Here is a 19,877-nt window from a genome sequence, read left to right as displayed (position 1 = left end):
TGAAGACTGCACATTGCTAATGTTTCGCAATTTTGCTGTTAGTTGCATTCCTTAACGCCAAAGAATGGCCAAAATCGAGAATAATCACACTATCCTACCATGTAAAAAGTAACTGTCAAAATAATAAAGCTGGAAATAGTAGCCACAAGCACAGGGTTGATAGAGTGCGCTCGCACCGGACCGAGTTCAAAAGCTAGAAAATGAGACCGGGTATATGTTGTTTGGGCTTTCCCGTTACTCTTGAATGGCACGTTTTTAATTGTGTGATCTCTGATACTTTGGTTTTGGCTTCAAATATATAGTATAGCGGATATGTATCTCATGTTTCTGCTTCTAAAGTAGCGAATTGAGTAATACAAGTTCATAACTTTGAAAAAAAAAACAGCATTGCTTGCCAGAATTACTTGTGCACTAGAAATGAGAGTGTGTGTGCCGCTTTTAAGGTCATCACGAAATTGGAATGGTGGCTTTACAAGATAGGACTCGAAACACGATTGCTTTTCGTCGAATGGATAAATCGCAAGCGCACCGGCAGTAGTTTGCTATTGTGCCTATTGGCGCCAGCAACATTCCGCTGAGTGCTCAATTGGAGCTGAGCTTATTATGGCAAAGTGCTCGCTGCGTTATGCAACATTGCAGAATTCAGCCGATCCAATTGCAATCTCTATATTTAAGTGAATGTGGATACAAGGTGTTTGTTGGCAATTGTGCTGATTGCTGTGTCTGCAATAAAGCCATAATGCGCACTCTTCCCCGCACCCGATGCTTATCTACACTCTTTCATTATTTATTTGCATGCGCCTCGTTCTCGTTTTGCTTTCGTTCTTCTGGCTGCAGACATGTGCATGCATATCGTTTATTGTTCTGATGTTTACCTTTTATGAACAGTTACCATGAGTACAAATCTGGGGGCGTATCGTCGAAAGTGCACCCGTGTTTTAACACGGTTTAAGTTAGAAGCAATTCTAGTATTTGTCAGAAAAAATGCCCCTTAATCGAAAATATATTGCCGTGTGAAAAATTATTAAGATTTTTCTTTAATAAAAATATAAATTTATTCTTTAAATATAATGTTATATTAAGTCTTCAGTTATGAAGCGGTATTTCGATCATTCACTCTCGATTACTAGGGTCCAACTATGTTGGAGTATCCGTAACGCGACCGAAGAACAATAAAGCTGCGGTTGTTGACGTTTTATTTTCTACTGTTGGAGAAAATGAAATACTTATGTTGCAATTAAAATCATTACGTAAGTCAAAAACCTCGTCGGATATACGCCTTTTTCCTGATCGTTTGGGTATCGTTGCATTCCCCATTCGTCAAGTGGATATATTATCGTTCTTTAAATAAAAATCGACGCTCTCGAAAAACAACACTAATATGTCTTGTTTCATCAGATGTTCTCAGGGAGGGTCCTCAACATTGGGCGGAGACAGCACCTGTGAAAAAATTTTGAGAGCCTGGTATAAAATATCCTTGACTTTACTAGCTATACCTGCCTAAAACGTTTGAGGACTGATTTTCATCTAATGAAAGATGAAATGAAAAATGAGCATTCGAGCTCAAGGGCTTCACATCTAGTTAATGCCTCCCTTTGTGGCAATCAATTGCTGCTCAACCATTGATTGTCGTTGTAAATCATGTCGGTGACAATCATCGTCCCATCGGATTCAAATATTTAAGCAAGAACATGGACGTAAATAGTTCTGCTGGCACACCTGTTAAGAAGCAGCGGCATGAGTACTAGCCTAGGTGGCAACTTGTGGGTGGGTTTGTTGCAAAGTGCTCGTATTTCATATTTGCCAACATCACTTGCCGCTGAGCGCTCCAACAGGCTGACGATGGCGGCGGCGGCGGCACGACGACGTTGCTTGCCACAGTAGAGCACTTGAAAGTCGGAAAAGTCATGCAACCTTTGGGACACTTGTGCAATTGTCGCAATGATACAAATGAGCGCAACAGCAACGTATATTTGCAGACACGCCACGCCACGCCATGCCAGCTTTAACTCGGCTCCCGCCTTGGCTCTTACAGTCTACGCCGCTGCTCACCCCATTCCTGCGTCGGGCGTTTGCATACAAGCATGGAAAAGTTCAGCTGAGTCACATTTGAGTTGTAAATTTTGTTTAACCTACTTCGCTATTAATGTGTTTATAATGCCAAGCTGCACACACCCGCAACACCCGCGCCCACACGTGCCGACACACAACACTCGCACACAATCCAGCGGGCCTCTGTGTTGGCATGCATGCGTGTGTGCTGAGAGCGCGCCTGCGGGCGTTTGAGCTCACAGCCATGTCCCGTCTATTTGCGTAACCCCACTCATTCACAGCAAAAGCCTCCGCGCATTCTAAGTGTGCGGGGGGAGCGTGTAACTGTGTGTTGGCAGGTTCCATTAATGCGCGGCTAAATTTATCTCTGTGAAAGTTTCATACTTGTTGTGTTTGTTGTCACATCAACGTTGAAATGCAAATGGACGGCTTTTCCTTCCACCGCAACCGCTATTCTATTTTAATTTCCTGTTTCGCTCTACCTTTTTCACGTTAAGAAAATGGGTGAACGAACGGGGACTCGAAGCGCGGGAAAGTGTTGGCAAGAAATTTACGGGTCATTAAAGACGAATCCCAGAAATGACAGGTATGGAGTTAAGCACTCAATTTGCCGAGTCACTACAACTTCGCCACTTAACAATACAAAAACATAATATTTGCGGTTATTATTCGTGCTCATATCGCAAGTTACTTTGAGGGTAACAAATGTGAATCTTTGCCTCGACTCTTCTGCACATTCTTTTCGTTCCACAATGTCTGTTGAAAAATTGAGCTCTGCAGGAAAACTCAAGTTTGCTCTCTTTTTAAGAGCTTTGGTGAATTGCAATTGTGAAGTACCTAGTGATTTAAAGGGTTCGTAACGTGTTGGAGAGGAAAAAAACTTTGTAAAATCCATATTATTATTCTTTGTAATTGCTATCGCAGGCAAAACCTAAAACGCTGATTAAAGCAATTCTTCAATTTTTCGGTAACATTTTTGATAATCCCAAAAAGATTTTATTCCCGGCTTCTCTGCGTAGATGCTCTTTGCTCTTTGGCGTTTGAGAATAAGAGATTACCATGGATTAGGGAGCTATGTATGCTTCCACATTCCTAGATTTCTTAAAAGTGTCAGTTATCTCGATCGAAAAGAAGTATTTTTTGTTCTTTCCATCTGCATCTTCCTCTTGGACGTCCACAAAGTTCAGCACCTTGGGTGCTCATATTGTAGAGTTGCGAATCGAATAAATTTTACCAATTGTTCGGACTGGTTAGATCTAGCCACATTGAAAACGGACTGTAAAAAATTTACAAATAATTGGTTGCAATGAATCCATTGGAAGTACCGAGCTGTTTGACAGTTCAAAAAATAAATAAAAGAGACCTTTCAATTTTTCGCGTGTTAGAATTGAAAAAAACTTTCCCTTCCAGTGTGGTGTCCAAAAACTTTCTTGGATCGAACTGTACTCTCTTCACTTGTTATTGTTTCCATATATCAATATTTTGATAAGAGAATAACACGCAAAGATCATTGATGACGACTTATGTCTCAAAAACGTAACACTGAAATAATTCCATTGAGAAATATCCGTAACAAAGTTCTTATTTGCATTGGATACTTTCCCCAATATTATCAACCAAGAAAATCTAATTTAGCACCGCAAATCAGCAACCGGAAATCGTAATTAATAGTGGTGCAATTATTTGTTTTGCTGAAATCGACACTGTTGTGGTCGTGCGATGTTGGTCGACCCTCTGCCCTCCCGGCGACAAAATCATAAAATACCCAACGCCAGCCACTGCAGAAATTCATTTGACATGCTGTCAGTTAAATGAATTGAGGTAGTTTTTGCGGCCACTGATTGATGGGTGAGATTTGTTGCAAGTTATTGGATATTAGAATTCAGGGAACTCTGCTGGCTTGAAAGCTCAGGGCTTGGAAAAAATATTGACGAGCACACAAAGCCACCTGTAGTAGACCCCACAAAATGTTTCCTACTTTTTCGAAAAAGAATTGTAATATTTTTAAAACGTAAAATATAAAATTTAAAATATCTATTGTCAATATATATTGTCGGCATTATTTTGACTGTAGTTTGGCAGCTGGTAATAACTATTTTCATATGAGAGCGTTGCTGTAATGCCGAAAACAATAAAACATTTATAATTAACTGCCATGAATTATTAATTTCGGTCAACTGATTTGCTAGCCACGGGACTTGCTCGCCAGATCTCCAATATATTTATGGTCAAATGGCCAACGGAAGTCACTAAGCGAATGGGGAATTTATTATATTGTCGCTGTTGGTGCAGCATTTGTAAAAGCTTTGTGCCGGAAATGTATGATTTCAAATTTCCATGCAAAAAGTTGTGGCAACCGCCCCAGAGCAGGGCGGCAGGGGACAAGGCAGCGATAATGAACGAATGCAGCTGCAGAAGTTGCAGTGGCCAGAGCGGCAGACAGGATGCGCCATCTGCAGCGGTCACGGTGGCATATTTGCTCATTTTGTAAGTTTCAAGCGTTGGTCACGACCGTGAACGCGCCTGCTCTGTGTGCGTGTCATGCTTTATGGGTCACTGCCATAAATGTTGCTGAAGCCGGAAACGGTTTCAGGCAACGGATGAGCTTGTTACCACACAAATGTTCAGCTCTGCAGCGTATTATGAATGATTCTTTATTATGTGGTATGTTTTTTAGCTGGAATTTAGATAAGCGGTGTTTTCCGCTGAACACGTCTGCCAGATATCAGCCCGAAATTTCCTACTCCCCGAGTCGTCCATAGCTGGAGTTTAATGCTGAATATAGGGTGCCGCCCGGAATGGATAGCGATGTGACAACGATGAAGGAAATGGCGATCACTGAACGTCTTCTGGTGTGTATTCAAGATCCTTGGCAAATTCCATCTCTGATATGAAACATATTTCGGGTAATCTATATACAGTTGTATTTCGGCACTCCTTAGTACTCATTGGCCGTGGAATGAAACCAAACCGTAGAACTACTTTAGAGCTAATATGAACCAAAAGATCAACTTCAGGAAGATGCCTCAGAACTAGTTAGAAACAGGTGGTTTAAAATTATGTGGATTGACATAAATAATTCCCTATGCCATAACATGTAGTCTTTAAGGGGCTCATAATTATTATGTGATGGGTTCGAAGACGTTTTGAACACACAGCAGTAAGAAGAAGGAGTTGTTCAAAGCAGGTCGTAGAAAAAACTCTTAACAAATCCCTGAAAAACAGGCCGTTATATGGGATGACCCTCTTAAAAGGTTTCCATACTTTGATATCTTATTAACAGTCGTAAGGTGAACAAGTCCAAAGTTTGCGGTGATAGACATTGTATGAGCAACATACGATCAGACGAAAAAAAAATTTCTGCGGTCGATTTTTTTGGTTTTTGTTGCAGGTTATATTTGACTTGATTTGATTGAAAAACGTATTGATTATCAAATCAGAAACTCTTGTTGTACTATATTATAGAGAACCTCAAGCAGGTATCTGACTGCCAGTGCGTATGAGTGACATTTTTGCATTCGTTGGCCAAAATAATGGGACAAGAGAGTGAGTTGGCTTTGTATGACAAATAGAAGAGACAAAACATCGTCAGCTTTTAGCAACTCTATCCAAATCGTGGCTTATTGTTTTTCGCTTTGTTTTCTCGGCGTCGCTGCGCTTCAACGTGCTGCTGGTGGGTTGTGTTGGCACCGTTTTTGGCTTGTTCCTCATCTTTGGCGTCAGCGTTGCCACCTTACAAATTTAGGTGACTACATTAAAATGGCAATGAATGAATGAATGACGGATTAAGGGAAAGTACAGCGAAGCAAATGTGTTGGTGTATTTATGTTAGCATTTGCATCTGTAAACATTTATGGCCGACTGTAGCTGTGTGTGCGCGTTTTACGCTCGCATTAAAGCAAAAACCGTTGTGCTAGCTGTCCTTAATTGCAAGTAAGTGTAATTGCCTGCGTCTCTGCACTTTGTTCACAGCATTTTCGAAAGTTTTTTCCTAGCGTTAATCTGGGATTTTCACAGGTGGGTAAATAATTGTGTGTACGCAAATACATATTTATATGTAATCGCGCTATAACCCGAGCCGTGTGTATGTGTGTGAGCCATTAAATATACAAACAAATGTTGCAATTTTGTAAATGAGGACGTGAATATCCCCATCATGAGTATAAGCCCCAATTACATACATACATAATATGTTATATATATATATACTATATATATATTTACTGTTCTGAACTACCGTTGAGGCACCAACTGTTTAAAATATAGTTAAAAATTCTAATAATTTAATATATGGAATATATTAGGCTGAGTTAATTACGAAGATGTAAGAAAATTTTATAAAATGGCGAATAAATTTGATGCCGAGAGACTGTGCGACTTTTCTTCGTTGGAACTATTTTTGCGAGTTCATTTTGGGTTTATTTTGTTTCAACTGCCAACATTGAAGATCATCGTCAATGTCGAAGCGACCCTTGACCTTTAGAAACCAACGTGGTCTAGAACCGTTTAGAGCTCTTTCGTGCTTCTAAAAAAATAAAATGCTGGTGTCAAGCTTCATTAGCTGAGTGAAGACGAATTAGTTGTAATATGACCAATGATAATTCACTCATAAATTTGTTGCGCCGATCACTAAGACTCCTCGATTCCAATTTTTGCACTTGGAACCAAGTCCAAAAATGTGAATTATGAAAAGCAGGCGCTACGAAGCTATGCGCGTCTCTCGCCCCAGTCAAATTCGAAGAATGAAAAGAACACAGTCAAAGTAGACACACAACATCATCTCTTATGCACACACATACTATGCTATATTTATACCATGTGAGCGTGTGGGTGTTTGTGTATGTGCATGCTCTGTTCATATGCGCACTACTCACCCATTTTTGAGGTAGTTTGTATGCATACTCCATATTCGCGTTGCATACATCAAGGCGCGGACAAGTGTGTGTTTCGAGCTCATGTCCGCATACATTTGCATTTGAAAGCCAAATAAAACTGTAAAGCCATCCGAGCGCCAGCAAACAAGGCACGTTACCTAAGGCTTCAGGCAGGATGGAGAGGCAGGGGGGGGCAAAAAAAATTCTACAAAGTAATAAAGAGGTAAGGGGGTTTCCAGCAAAAAAAAAAAGAAGAGAAAGCAACCAGTCATCCTTGGCGGTAGCGCGAACGACGTTGTAGATGTTTGTGGTGCCAAAGTCGGCATCAGCGGCCGCCGCGGAGGCAGAGGCAGAGGCTAGCGAAATAAGCTCAGGCGCTTATCTAGGATAATGGCACACATACTAATTTTTAATAACTCCAAATGTGTCGAAATGCTGACACACACACGCGCGCAGGCAGCTTCGCACGGCGGCGGGCACATGCGGGCACGGGCGCACTCTTCCGTGTACGGAGTGTGTGAGCGTTGACGGGTGATAAGCGAAATTGTGTGCGCAGTTGGGCGCTGTGTTGTGCAATCGCGTTGATTAAAATGAAAAATAAAATGCTCACCCGGCGCGCATGTGAAATTTAGAATGGAGGAAATGCAAAGAACGCTTGGACTAAATGCCCGTAAATTTCCAGTACACGAATTCTATGAGTTGGAAAGTACTTTTTAAAGCAAATTGCTTTCGCCACGTCTCACTGTTGTAAGCCAGCGGTTTGTGTATTTGTGTTTGTGCTGCCACCTTAATTCGCAAAGCCCAGCAATAACCATAGTAGGAAATCAGAATTTTAATATCGCAATTTTTATCTGCTCTCGGTTTGCTTTGAGTTACAAGCCAAAATCAAACATTTTTATTTAAAAGATTCGACCTTCGTAAGAAAAAGGTAGCAGCCCCTCCAAGCGCATTTAAGCGCCTATGCTCCTTCGTTTTTTAAATACAGGGTTTGTCCGGAAAGGAATAGGACTGAGTTGATTTAAAAAAAAATTATTGAACCAACCGTTACAATTCTCTAAAAACTTTCAAAATAGGCTCTTTCTGTGTCAATGCAGCGCTGCCAGCGCAATATTCATGCATTGAAGGCGTAACGGAAGGCATTCTCCTGAATAGCCTTGAGAGCCGAGGTGCATGCTGCTTGGATCCCCTTTCATCGGCCTTTTCAGACAAGGAGACAAAAAAGTCTGGGGGCCATATCTGGGCTGTAGGTCGGCTGCGGAAGCGTTAGGATGCCAGTCTTGGTTAGGTAGCTGTTAATGCCTTGCGATGCCTTTGATGTCAAAAAAGACAATGAGCATCGTTTTCACTCTGGATTTGCTCATTCTTCCCGTTTACATCAGCAACCTCTTTCCCGCCCTCCAAAAACGCCTGGTGCCACCGAAACACACCCCTTCTTGCTAAAGCAACATCTGGGTAAGCCTGCTTGATCATATCAAACGTCTCTGTCGCAGATTTACCGAGTTTCACACAGAATTTAATAGCGTATTTCTTCTCTATTGAACGCTGCGTTTTCGGCTTGCTCCACACACGCACCGAACTACAGTCGTGACGGAAGAAAATCAGTCCTATTATTTTCTGGACAAACCCTGTATGTTCCTTCGCTTATTGATTAACATCAACTCCATCAAAAGTTTAAGTGCCGCAATAATTTGTTTAGAACTCGAAATGTTAAATAATCTTGCGGAGCACCTCGGGAATTACTGCCACCTGTAAACAGTTGCAACAACCCTTGTGAAATCTATATGTATTACAGATCCACGAAATTAGACAATTCTAGTGCTCTTAATTTGCCGTTGGGCTTTAAGTGCTTGGGCCAGCCGCCGACTAGGTAATCGCCACAAAGTACAAATTTACCACTGTTAATAATTTAAGCAGCTCATGGTGATAGCATGAACGCACTGTGGCAGCTGCAGAAGTGCACATGCATATATATCCTCGTATGTATGCGTAGAGCCCATTCATATCAGTTCTCGCTAATCCATATATTTAGTGTGACAACGTTTGCAAATATTTGCTGTATCTCCGTGCAAGCTCATGCAGGTAAACAAGTGCCCGCACATGCCACAGATGCCCCACACAGAGAGCCTCGGATGGCGAACGTGTTAGTATGCGTGTCATGCAGGATGAATATTTAAATAAAATTAATCCAATATCTGTTGAATAAGCAGTGTTGAAAGTGCTCTACTTTGTTGCATAAATGAGGAATTTCGTAATTCGGAACCATTTACAAGCCTTAATTAATAGATACTTGACTGTCATACGAATTCACTTGCCAAAATACTCACGGGCCGGTTTAAGTTTATGTTTCTCAGATATCATAAAATTAAATGTTATACAAAGATTTATAAAATCTGAACCAATTATTACTCCTTCAATAGATCTCCTTAAAGAATAATAATAGAATAGAATGATTTTTGCAAACATTAAGGAAATGGGTGAACCAAGAGTCATCCTTTTGCTTCTCGATAGTGTGACTGCTATTTGCTGTACGACATTCTCAGTTATTCAAACTTTAAGGCTAGGCCTGCTCCATGCTTTTAAAAAGTCCATCTGTGCCCATTTTCTATATGACGGCGGGGTTTAAATGACCTGGTTCTTATAATTTACAGCAATGTCTAGTGTTTGGTTCCATCCAGACCTCGCGCTCACTTATTCTGCTTTAATTTGTCTGCAAATAAGCGCTTTCCCGTCCGGGCTCAAATGCAAATTTACAAATGTTTACAGTGCTGGAAGCTTTCGAAGCTTTCAGTTGTGATCTAAACTCGCACAGTGCTTAAACCAAATATAATGTGTTTGAACTCGAGGTAGAGCATTTGTTGTATTTATTATGGATTAATTGAAATGTAATGTGATATTTGCTGAAAGTATTAAATAATTATATTCTTGTCGTTAGACTTAGAACTGGGAAGTGGATGATGGAAAATTTGACCAAATCTGATTTTACTCAGTCCAGAGCGTGTTATTTGTAGAAATTCGCTCTGAGCTTTTGGGAGTCCCACAGGGGTCAATCGTAACGATAAGAGCTCATTCCTGGACAAATAGAAATTTGGTAAATAAGGATGCCCAACACGACACAAGCCAAACCAAATGCCACACTATCCTGGTAACTGTAAGCATATTTTTCTTTCCTTTCGTTCTTGATGTCACGAACTAAGTAGGTTTTTCGTCAAAAGCTCTGCAAAGCAGTTTTGGAACGAAACTGTAGTGTTATCTATGTATATTTGTACTTCTCTTGCTTCAAGGCGATCGAGCCGAGTTCGTAAACACCTTGTGCCTTAGTGTGTAACAATTTTAAACGTAGCCCCTAAGAAAGGAAATGTTATTTTGCAGATTTTAATTAAATCACTTTTTCCGGACGAAATGGTAGCAGTTTATTCCAAAACTGATCTTTCTGAGATACATGTATATAAATATTTCAATGAGGAAGTTTTTTATAACACTATTTTTAATTTTGATGTTAACAGTTGTCAAGGAACCCTGAAACTACTGGAATACACGTGCATCTGATTCTCCGAAAAACAAATTACTGTTGTCTTCACTTAGCGCCACAACAAAGGCGATTCATTAATTTAAAAATTTTAACTTTGAGCGAAACATGTGTCGGCAGATTACAGCTCCCCTTCGGGTAATAACTGTCAGTTTGTCTAATAAGTTGCTGTCAGAGAAGTAACGGCTTGCACGACGCCAAGATGAAGTCAAGGATAAAACTATAAAAGCGAGAAACTAGCAGCATAAATCAACATCATAAACCAGTTGTTGCTACTATTGCCTCTGTTGCTGTCACTTTGCTGGTTGCTTTGCCGGCCGGAAGAGAGCTGAGGCAGCGAACACAATGCCGCGGTGTTTCGCTTCGGCACAATCAGGTTATTAGTTTATTGGAAGCAATGTGCTCGCAACAAAGCGCGAGAGTGTGTCGAAGAGGAGAATGTCGAGTAAAGGAATACACAGCAAGACTCCAAAACCGCAGAGTTCAAGGAAGGGCGCGGCACTGGCTGAGCCATCCGGGAAAGTGATGAGAATGTGGCAGTAATCTGACACTTTGCCATCATTTATCGCTAAGGTTGTGTATGAGCTTTTCGCGCCCTTACCCTGAAGGGAGTTGGCGTGCGGACTATCCGCTGGCGTCTGCGAAGTTTAAAGTGCTGCTAATAGGAAATAAATTGCCTTCTCATCGCAGTGTTTTTAAAAAAGCCAAGAATACGAGTAAATAAATGGACGCTTAACTCAAACCGTTCTCTTTGCGTAAACATGTGAACATGAGGACAAATTCATTGCGAAATGTAAAAATAAAAATAAAGAGCAACAACATCCACGCAACGTCTCGTCTGCTCCTCTAGGCCTCTGCATTTAACCATCACTCAACAGCCACCCACCACCAAAACAAGTGTTTGCCTAAAATGCAGCTCAAACTTGTTTTGATATACTCCAACTGCCGGAAGTGTGGTCATCTGTTGCCGTGGCAGCAGCTTGTTCAACTCGTGTCCAATGTTTGTTCTACACAATAGCAATCGACAGAGGCCAGCCAATGCCGGCGTTGCTCATTCACGAGAAAAGTGCTTCTTTGTTTGACTATACGAGTTAGTGAATCCACCGCTGCGAATATGAAGCTGAAGTGCATCGGATTTTTTCAAATTACATAAACACAATAATTGCCTGGAATTTTGGTGACCCGTAAACATACCAGCAGAAGATTAAGTGAGTTGGTCCTTTTATATACTACAAAATCGAGCTCCCGGTTAAAACTGGGAACCTATTAATGGTAAAACCAAAATGTAATGAATTTGAAAACCAAATGAGTCGATGTATATAAAATAGTATGACGAACATCATCGAACCTCGCCCATAGCGAGGACAACTGAGCCTAAACAAATAAACTGCTTGCCAATGGGTGTTTCGTTTGATCGTATAGAATTCATTTAAAATTGTTGTTGCGTTACCTTTTTGGTGCATAACAAGGATAATACTTATACAATACGGTTACATTTGCAGCCAATCTGTCCTCCTTTCTTAATAAAAGCGAATTGCTAGAGTTTACACCATACCATACACATATTAGTCAAATGTGGCAAGATTTATTGATTTAATTCAAAGAAACATTTAGTTTACAAGAACAATACTGTTTCTTTTTGAATATTTTTCCCTTGATATTTAATAAACTGCTGCACAAAAAATTGATATTTCCTTTGATTCCCATCTCGGGTTCACCCAAAAACTACCACCAAGAGAATGTTCATAGCTCGGAACTTACTACTGAAACCGTTCGTTCTGGTAAGGTCTTGGAATGTGCGGTGTCACGTCCGTTCTATAAATAATATATCGCAGAGGCAAACATTGAGGAGAGGATAAAGAAAGTTGACTTATGCTGCTGTAGAGGAGCTCTTGGAAAGAGGTGAGGCCTCTCATCAAAAGTAGTACTTTGGAGTTCTTGGTCCCTCAAAGGACCGGTGTTTCATTTTACCAAGGCTTTTTTTTGTTGAGGGATCAGCCCCTCACCTAACCTAATAAATTATAGTTAAGAGTAGGGGATGAGTATGTGCCATGGAAATGCACTTGTGTGGATGAGCGATGGTGTGAGTGGCTGCCGGCCAACTGTCTGGGTGTGCGACGCGTGTGCTGGTGACACACAAAGCACGGCTAGAGTCAAGGGTGCACCTGGTGGCGTGAATTGAGGCACACAAACTCGGTAACAAGAAACGAAATCAAATGTATGAATATCCATATATGTATGCGTGGAGTCGCACAAACACAGCCAAGCATGGCGAATGGCAAGTGGCAGCAAGCGCCATATTTTGTATGCTCGTGTACCCGTCATAAATGGCGACCGCAGTTCAGTGAGCGCGCCCTGTAGGGGCTGATGTGTGGGTGGGTGTGTGTGCGTGCAAGTGACACGTGCATGTCATTTGTGTGCAGTTGGACGGAAAGTGCTCTTTGGGCCGAATGCTCGTGCACCATGCACTCAGGTTTGAATTATGGGCAGGTGTCGCAATGCAACAAATTGTTACGAGCATCCTCATGCCGTGCAGGCGACGCTTGAGTGCCGTTCATTGGAGCAGGTGTTTAAATTATGGAAGAACAGGGAAGTACTAACGGCGGTCGCAACCGGCTACAGGGAAGTGAACTCGTGCACTAACGGAACTTTAGGTTTCCAATTTATTTCATATAAAATTTTTTTTAAATTTATGGCATTATCCCTGTCATTCTTTACTCACTTACACTTTATTTAATGTTGCGGAATGACCTCTGCAAAATCAATATTTTTGGGAAACAATTGCGGTAATTTGTAACAAGATTTCGAAATTTTTGCTGCAGCTCTCGTATTCGAAGATTTCCATTTATTTCACCTTGTTAAAGCAAAGTGCCCCGGATAAAACCACTACAACCCACTTTATGGCTCATTATTTACATTTTCGTTTCGGAGTTCTATGTTACACCATCTTTAATAATAAGTGTACCAAATATTAAAGATTCCAAAACTTACTATTCTTGTTGTTCAAAATGTAAACAAACGAAACGAGAATTGTCAATGAAAACACATAGAAAACACTTGGCGTCGGTCAGAACGTCTTCTACAATCCAAAAATATTTTCAATGTCCGAACTTAGTATTAATTCTTAAGACTTTGTTCAATAAAATAAAGGACTAAGCTTTATTGCGGCGATCCAAAGGCAGGAATATTACAATAAAGTTAAAGCAAATAATTGATGTAAGGAAAAGCAGGTAATAGAAAAACACTTTTGGGGGGAGGAACTGTGGGAGATTTATCCAAAGTTAAAAGTTATACATTATTTCTAGTGAATTTTAGACTTATTGAATTGAATTTTAGTATAATAAGAAAACGCCGTTATTGATTTTATGCTGTAAAATAAATGTTGAAATATGAGTCAAAAACAAAATTATAGTCTACATTTACACATTTCTCAAATTAAGTACAAAATTATATAGTGAAGAAAACAGTGCGGCAACACCAAGCAAACTTGGATCACCATTGACAACGAGTACGAGGGCAGCGTGTTTCAATTGGAATTTTATTGAAATTAGTTCAAAATTTATCAAGAACTATGAACTAAAATTGCTTAGTGTCTTCACTAATTTATAGTTTTTAAATTTTCTACTTGGGTTGCAAATGGCTTGGTTTCAAACTTGCTGGTTAGCTCTATGATTCTGTCTTCTGCGGTATCAAGCACACGAAGCCAAGAGTTTACCTACTGCATTGGCGTCCCTTTTTGTCCGTCTTTCCATTTGCTGCAATAGCTCTCAAAGGCCATTTGATCCACTTGCCATGGCTATGAAAAACCTGTTTGACAAAATTCCATGCTTTCGTGAGAAATACGAGTTGTAAACCGAAGAAGCTCCCTTGACTGTTGTCAGCTCTGCCAAAAGAAGCGAAATAACGCTTGCTTGCGGAGCAAAGATGGGAAAACGTTTCGCGCCAATGTGAATTAATTGCGTGACACATGTCGCCCATTAAAGAAACTATAGCGCAACGCTAAACTTATGCGGCAATCAACCGTTGGACCCACAAGCCCACCAAACAGGCGTAATTAAAACCCAGACGCTTAGCTGCAATACTGCCTGTGCAGATGGCAGCGAGGAGGCAGCACGCCGCTCAGCTTTAAACTCAATAACTCCACAGCGTTCATTAGATGACGTCACACGCTGGCACTTTGCTGCGCTTCCGCACAAGGCGGCGCGCATCTAACACCATCTTACATTTATGTAGCCATTAAGCTATGTGGTCGCGTCGCTTTTCGTTAAAAAATGGTGTTGAATAAATTATGTGGCGCGAAACTTGAGGCTGTCCAGGAGTAGCACGCGTTGTGCCACCACCCGACAACTTATCTTCCTTATTTTTCTGGGCGTCAAATTATCACGCTGCATCATCGCCTTAGCCGGCTCAACATTTTCCTCCGACCTCTCTTCTTCTCTGTGCGCACTGCTCGGCATTTTGATGAAGCTGTAATGAACTTAGTATCTGAAGACTTGAAGACTTTATCTATTGATGAATGTTGTTGCTATTGAAACAAATGCTTAATGAAAACGAAGAGCCACCGGAAGCCCGGCGCTGGCTTAAAAATGTTGACTTTAGTCTAGGATCTGGCCCAGATACGGGTAAATGTACATGCACATATCTATGTGTGTATCAGATGTTAGCTTTTTGCAAAACGCGTTCTTCGCTTGGTAAAGAACCTCCCGTGTGTTACACAGACTAATCAATTCAAGTAGAAATATTCACAATCAGTGCTGATTCAACCATTTCAAGGTAATCGACCAAAAAGTAGATTTAATGATTCACAGCTCCGGCTTTGGTCCATTTGGAATTAAATTATCTTGCCGAAAGCTCGTTTTTGCTAATCGCCTATTTTGTAAATACCGCTTTGGGCGTGCTACTGTTAAAAGTAAATTAATAAATTTCTTCATATTTTCTCAATTCTCGCTAGATATTCGACATATACTTCGAATTCTAGAATTTGTAGTAGATGGCCGTGTAAAGCAAAAACTTCGCTTTTTATTAGTTTGCTATAAATTCACGTGGTTCGATTCGCTCATTTCCTCAGCACAACAATGCATTGTTGCAAGTGTCGATAATTGCCAGCTGCGCCTTGACGTATCGACCACAAACAGAATTAGCATCGGCTAAAGTAGTAAAGTTTAACCACTTGATATGTAATTCTGCGCGCAATAAATGTGAAAATGCTCAATAAGTTGCTTGCCCTCGGCATAAGAAAGGAACGTGTAATAGGTGTATACAAGTACATAGACAGTTTATGAGCGCTTTTCTTTCCTCTCACTGTTTAACAGAGGTGAGGGATATGGGAGAGGTACCGTGTTTTGTTAGCGCTGTCGCTGGCTATTACTTGGGCCATTGAAATTAAAAGCGAGCACTTAAGTGCCAAGTGCCGCCCCAGCTGCGTTGCTCTCGCTCTTGGCTGTCGGCTGTCGGCATGTCGTTACTGAAAAATTAATATTCATTTTAATTTCGAGCACAAGCCAACCGACACAGCGTTTGGGCCACCTGCGCAGTCCTAAGTGAATGGTAGTGCTCGCACACATTCGAAGAAAGCATCGATAGAGGCTGCAAAGTTCGGAAGCGCGTTTGCAGTCAGGAGAGCTTGCATTTATACATTTATACATTTTTAAATTTGTAAATGAAGTGCTTCGGACATTTTATTTTTAGAGTCCCCACTTTATGCCCTCTACTCTTCGCTGAAATTTTTTCAATACTCGTAGAGTAATAACAAGCCTTGCCATCGGGACGAAGAGAGGTTCGATAAAATGTGGCGTTAGCTCATTTATTCCCTTCGAAATATTACTCTGCTTTGAGAGATGATACTTCAAAAATATTTAGAATAATTTTACTGTTATCTGTGTGCTATTTTTCAAAAGAAATTATTGTTCAGCAGCATTAACTGTAAATATCTGTTTTCTTATCTTTTCAGTTGCGCTAATAGGAGGGAGAATATGGGACCAAGTGTATGTGTAAGTGAATGTGGCATAAGCTATGGTGAACTGGTGCAAATATGCAGTGCCAAGGACATAAATCAAATTTAGCCGTTTCCAGTTGTTCGCGCAGTAACGGTATTTAAAACAGTGCGAAGCAGTTAAGGGCATACGAGAGCTACGACAACCACATTTACCACAACTTCAAGCAAACCCTCATACCGGGATTGGCAGCATGTCCAGCCATTCGGGCACGATTGGCCGCAAGCGCGGTGGCAGTGCCAGCGAGTACTATTTTGGCGGTGGCGGTAGCGGCAGCGGCGACCAGATGCGCCGACAGCGGTCGGCCGAGTGGCACAGCCACCACGGCTACAGCAGCAGCGAGGACGAGTACCAGAACACGACGCAGTCGACAGCCTTCGATACTCAACTCTTGGCACAGCTGCTGTTGCAGAGTCAGCAATTGGCAAGTGAGTAGATTGGCGAGTGCCAAAGCATGGGCGTGCAGATGTAGATGTGGTGTGGTGTGGGGGAATGGGTAATGCTGGGTTGGGGTGGCATCCGAAATGGCCAAATATCTTATTCAATTAGTAATGGACAGTCTTAAGCTGAATTTAAGCGGATTAATGAAATGGACGTCCATTCGTTGGACGCTGCTACGCAGCCAAATGGAATGGATGAGTAGATAAATTTAGGACGAAAGATATTACAATTTACGGCATAATGTACTGGGGTTCGAATGTGCTTTATTAGACTGATTTAGGTGTTTTCGAAGAGAAATTTATGCACGTAACGGTATAATGTAATTGAAAAAATATTGTTAGGATAATTTGGTTGGCATTTTCAAGTTCATATCATTTGCTTCCCCAGCATTCCTTGAAACTATTTTCTGCTCGGGGTTTCGTTTTATACTTGTTTGTTTCGTTGAATACTAAAGTCTGTCTCTATCAATTTCTTACAGATTTGGATCGCTATAATTCAGACTGTGAAAATCCAATAAGCTCCCCGTCACTACTTACTGAGTATTCGAACACCATGCGCGACTCCGGCGCCAGTTCAGCTTTCCACCTTCAAACGCAACAGCAAAACACGGGGCTGTGCTCACCTATGAAACAACAGACTGATCTTGCTGCCATCCTGTCAGCATCACAAAACACTGCCGCCAACAAATATCAAGCAAATCAATCGTCACTGAGCGTGGCTCTTCTTCCAAACAGCGTCAGTACAACGCGAAGTACAAATCCATTTCTAAACGCCAAATACGATACACAATCAAACTCGGATTCATTGAGCGAACGACTGTCGTTCTCAGGCAGCATAGTGATGTTGGATCGTTTGCAAGCGACTGCGGAAACCGCCGCTGCACTATCCGCAAACGGCAACAGCACCATTGGTTTAAGTGCACTCAATTCCTCCTTTTTATTGCCGACCAGCTCAACGGCCAGCAGTCTGAACCCTAGCATTCGCGAAAGTAATAGCAGCGGAGCGGCGCGAGCTCATCGCACGAAAAGCGGGCGCGCACAAAGTCGCACCATCGCTGGTAGTGCTTCCACAGGTGGAATGACATCATCTAGTAGTGGGGCTTCATCTACAGCAGAGGCTGCAGGCGCTACAGCTGCGGCTATTGCGAGTCGCAGTGAGCGTGAGAAATTTAAATTGCACCAAATGCAAAAAGAACTGCTGGAGTACACACAATCCACAGCCGAAAGCTCCATTGGTATGGATTTAGATGAGTTTGTTACTTCCGGCGGAGAGTCTGAGCCGCCCCCAGAGCCTGCACCACCGGAAATACCGCCACGCACACAATCGCTTCTAATGTCGCTACGAAAGCATTCGGACTATAAGCTCAAGTACGAAGAAAAAGGCGGCCAAAAGCATGAGGAGTTTATACCGACGAGTCAATTACATCAACAACAGCAACCACCTTCGCAGAAGGGTAAGTTTCGAAAAGCTTTCGATTTAGCAACGAGCAGAGGTTAGCTTGAGGAATTTCAATAGGGGGTTGTAAAGTAGATAAAAGCTCTGACTATCCATAAAAAGCATAGCATTTGCGCTACTTGAGACGCTTTTTATAGCAGAGGAGATTCCTTCTCAGATAAATAGCAGGAAGCTTGTGTATAATATGTAAAGCTTTTTATAGCAAAAGTGAGGAATTCACTTGTCAAACTTTCTTCGTTGGAAAAGGACAATAATGAAATAAGGAGTTGGAAATGGGCAAAGCTTAGAAAAATTAAATAGGAATTTTTAAGAAATAACGTATACCCTACGATAGTTAAAAAAATGCAGATTTAACAAAATGCAGACCTTGATAAAGTTTCGAGTTTTGCTTCTTACATTCAAAAAGTATTTAAAATATTCAAATATAATTTTCTTAGTACATTTTTAAGGGAATAGCGGAAATATCCAACACATTTTTAAGACACCCCACATATCTATTGACAAAAAAATGCAGGGTTGATTAAAAACTTGTGCCTTATTGTATTTTCTTATTTCTTTCAGATTTTATAATTGCCGATAATTTACGCTCTAGCGAAAGTCAGTCGAAGTCGAGCGATACACAGAGCCAATCAGGGTGAGTTACATAAAATTACCATATCATAATTCGACGAATGCTGCAAATTGCCTCATATTTGGCTTTTTGTGTTTGAGGAGATGGTTTGACAAGAGGAGAGCACAATTATACCTTTCAGTCGGTTTTTAAACTGACTCAAGTGCGAATACCTGTAATAATAACGCGGCGCTTCGCTGGCGAGTGCATGCTGCTTTTCTTCACGGAGTATGTGCTTTGCTTGGCTTACTTCTTTCTATTGTCGTATTGTGGCTCGCAAAATTGCTTTCTATTGTGAGCGGGCGGAACTTGCACGGTCTTCTCGATTGCAATTTGCTAAATAATTCGATTTGGGAAATATTACAAAATCTCGATTCAATTTAGAAAAATCGCATTCGACACGCATTACGCACATTCTGCACATTGAGCCAGCGGAAAGCAACAGGACATCACGAAAGCACATACACGAACGCAGGCTAGCCAAGTGGACGGATGGACACGAGGACAGTAGAGGCGAGTGCGTCAGTTAATTCTGGCAAAAATATCATCCTCACAAAAGTATCTTATTATACTCGTGTTGGCGCACTTTCTTCGGTGTATTTTATTACCTTTGCAGTTTATTGCCAACGTTGCATTTTGAACTATTATGAGTTTGTAACGGCAGCCATTCAAGAGCTCTTTCGCAACAGCGCGAAGGCTACTGGCAAGCTACTTATGGGATGAGACGTTTTCAACATTCAAAGGGTTGGGACCCACTTGTCTTCACTGTTTCGGTTCTTTAACTGTCTATATCCATTTCATACTTGACCGTTGCGATGGGAAAGATACTCGGCACTAACCTTCGGTGTATCACATGCGAAGTCATTTAGTTCCGAGTGCAAGAGTTGGGAGTTCTTAAGGAAGTTGCACATTGCCAATTGTTGCTG

General features: G+C 41.3%; 1 protein-coding gene across 2 annotated transcripts in view; it reads left to right on the top strand.

The window, feature by feature from the left end:
• The window catches only part of LOC105228289 (teneurin-a), a 221,412-nt gene that overhangs the window by 30,834 nt on the left and 170,701 nt on the right, over positions 1-19,877 (top strand). For both annotated transcript variants that reach the window (XM_011208067.3, XM_049455388.1), the window contains exons 2-4: positions 16,403-16,873; positions 17,365-18,339; positions 18,903-18,975. In XM_011208067.3, coding sequence (XP_011206369.2) covers positions 16,639-16,873; positions 17,365-18,339; positions 18,903-18,975 — 1,283 coding nt within the window. In that variant the 5' untranslated portion in view covers positions 16,403-16,638. The remainder of the gene's footprint in view (positions 1-16,402; positions 16,874-17,364; positions 18,340-18,902; positions 18,976-19,877) is intronic.

The sequence above is a fragment of the Bactrocera dorsalis genome, chromosome 4, assembly GCF_023373825.1.
Source record: "Bactrocera dorsalis isolate Fly_Bdor chromosome 4, ASM2337382v1, whole genome shotgun sequence".
In the NCBI taxonomy this organism is placed as follows: Eukaryota; Metazoa; Arthropoda; class Insecta; order Diptera; family Tephritidae; genus Bactrocera; species Bactrocera dorsalis.
Note: the sequence above shows the minus strand (reverse complement) of the source record. Positions and strands in the feature narration are given on the sequence as shown.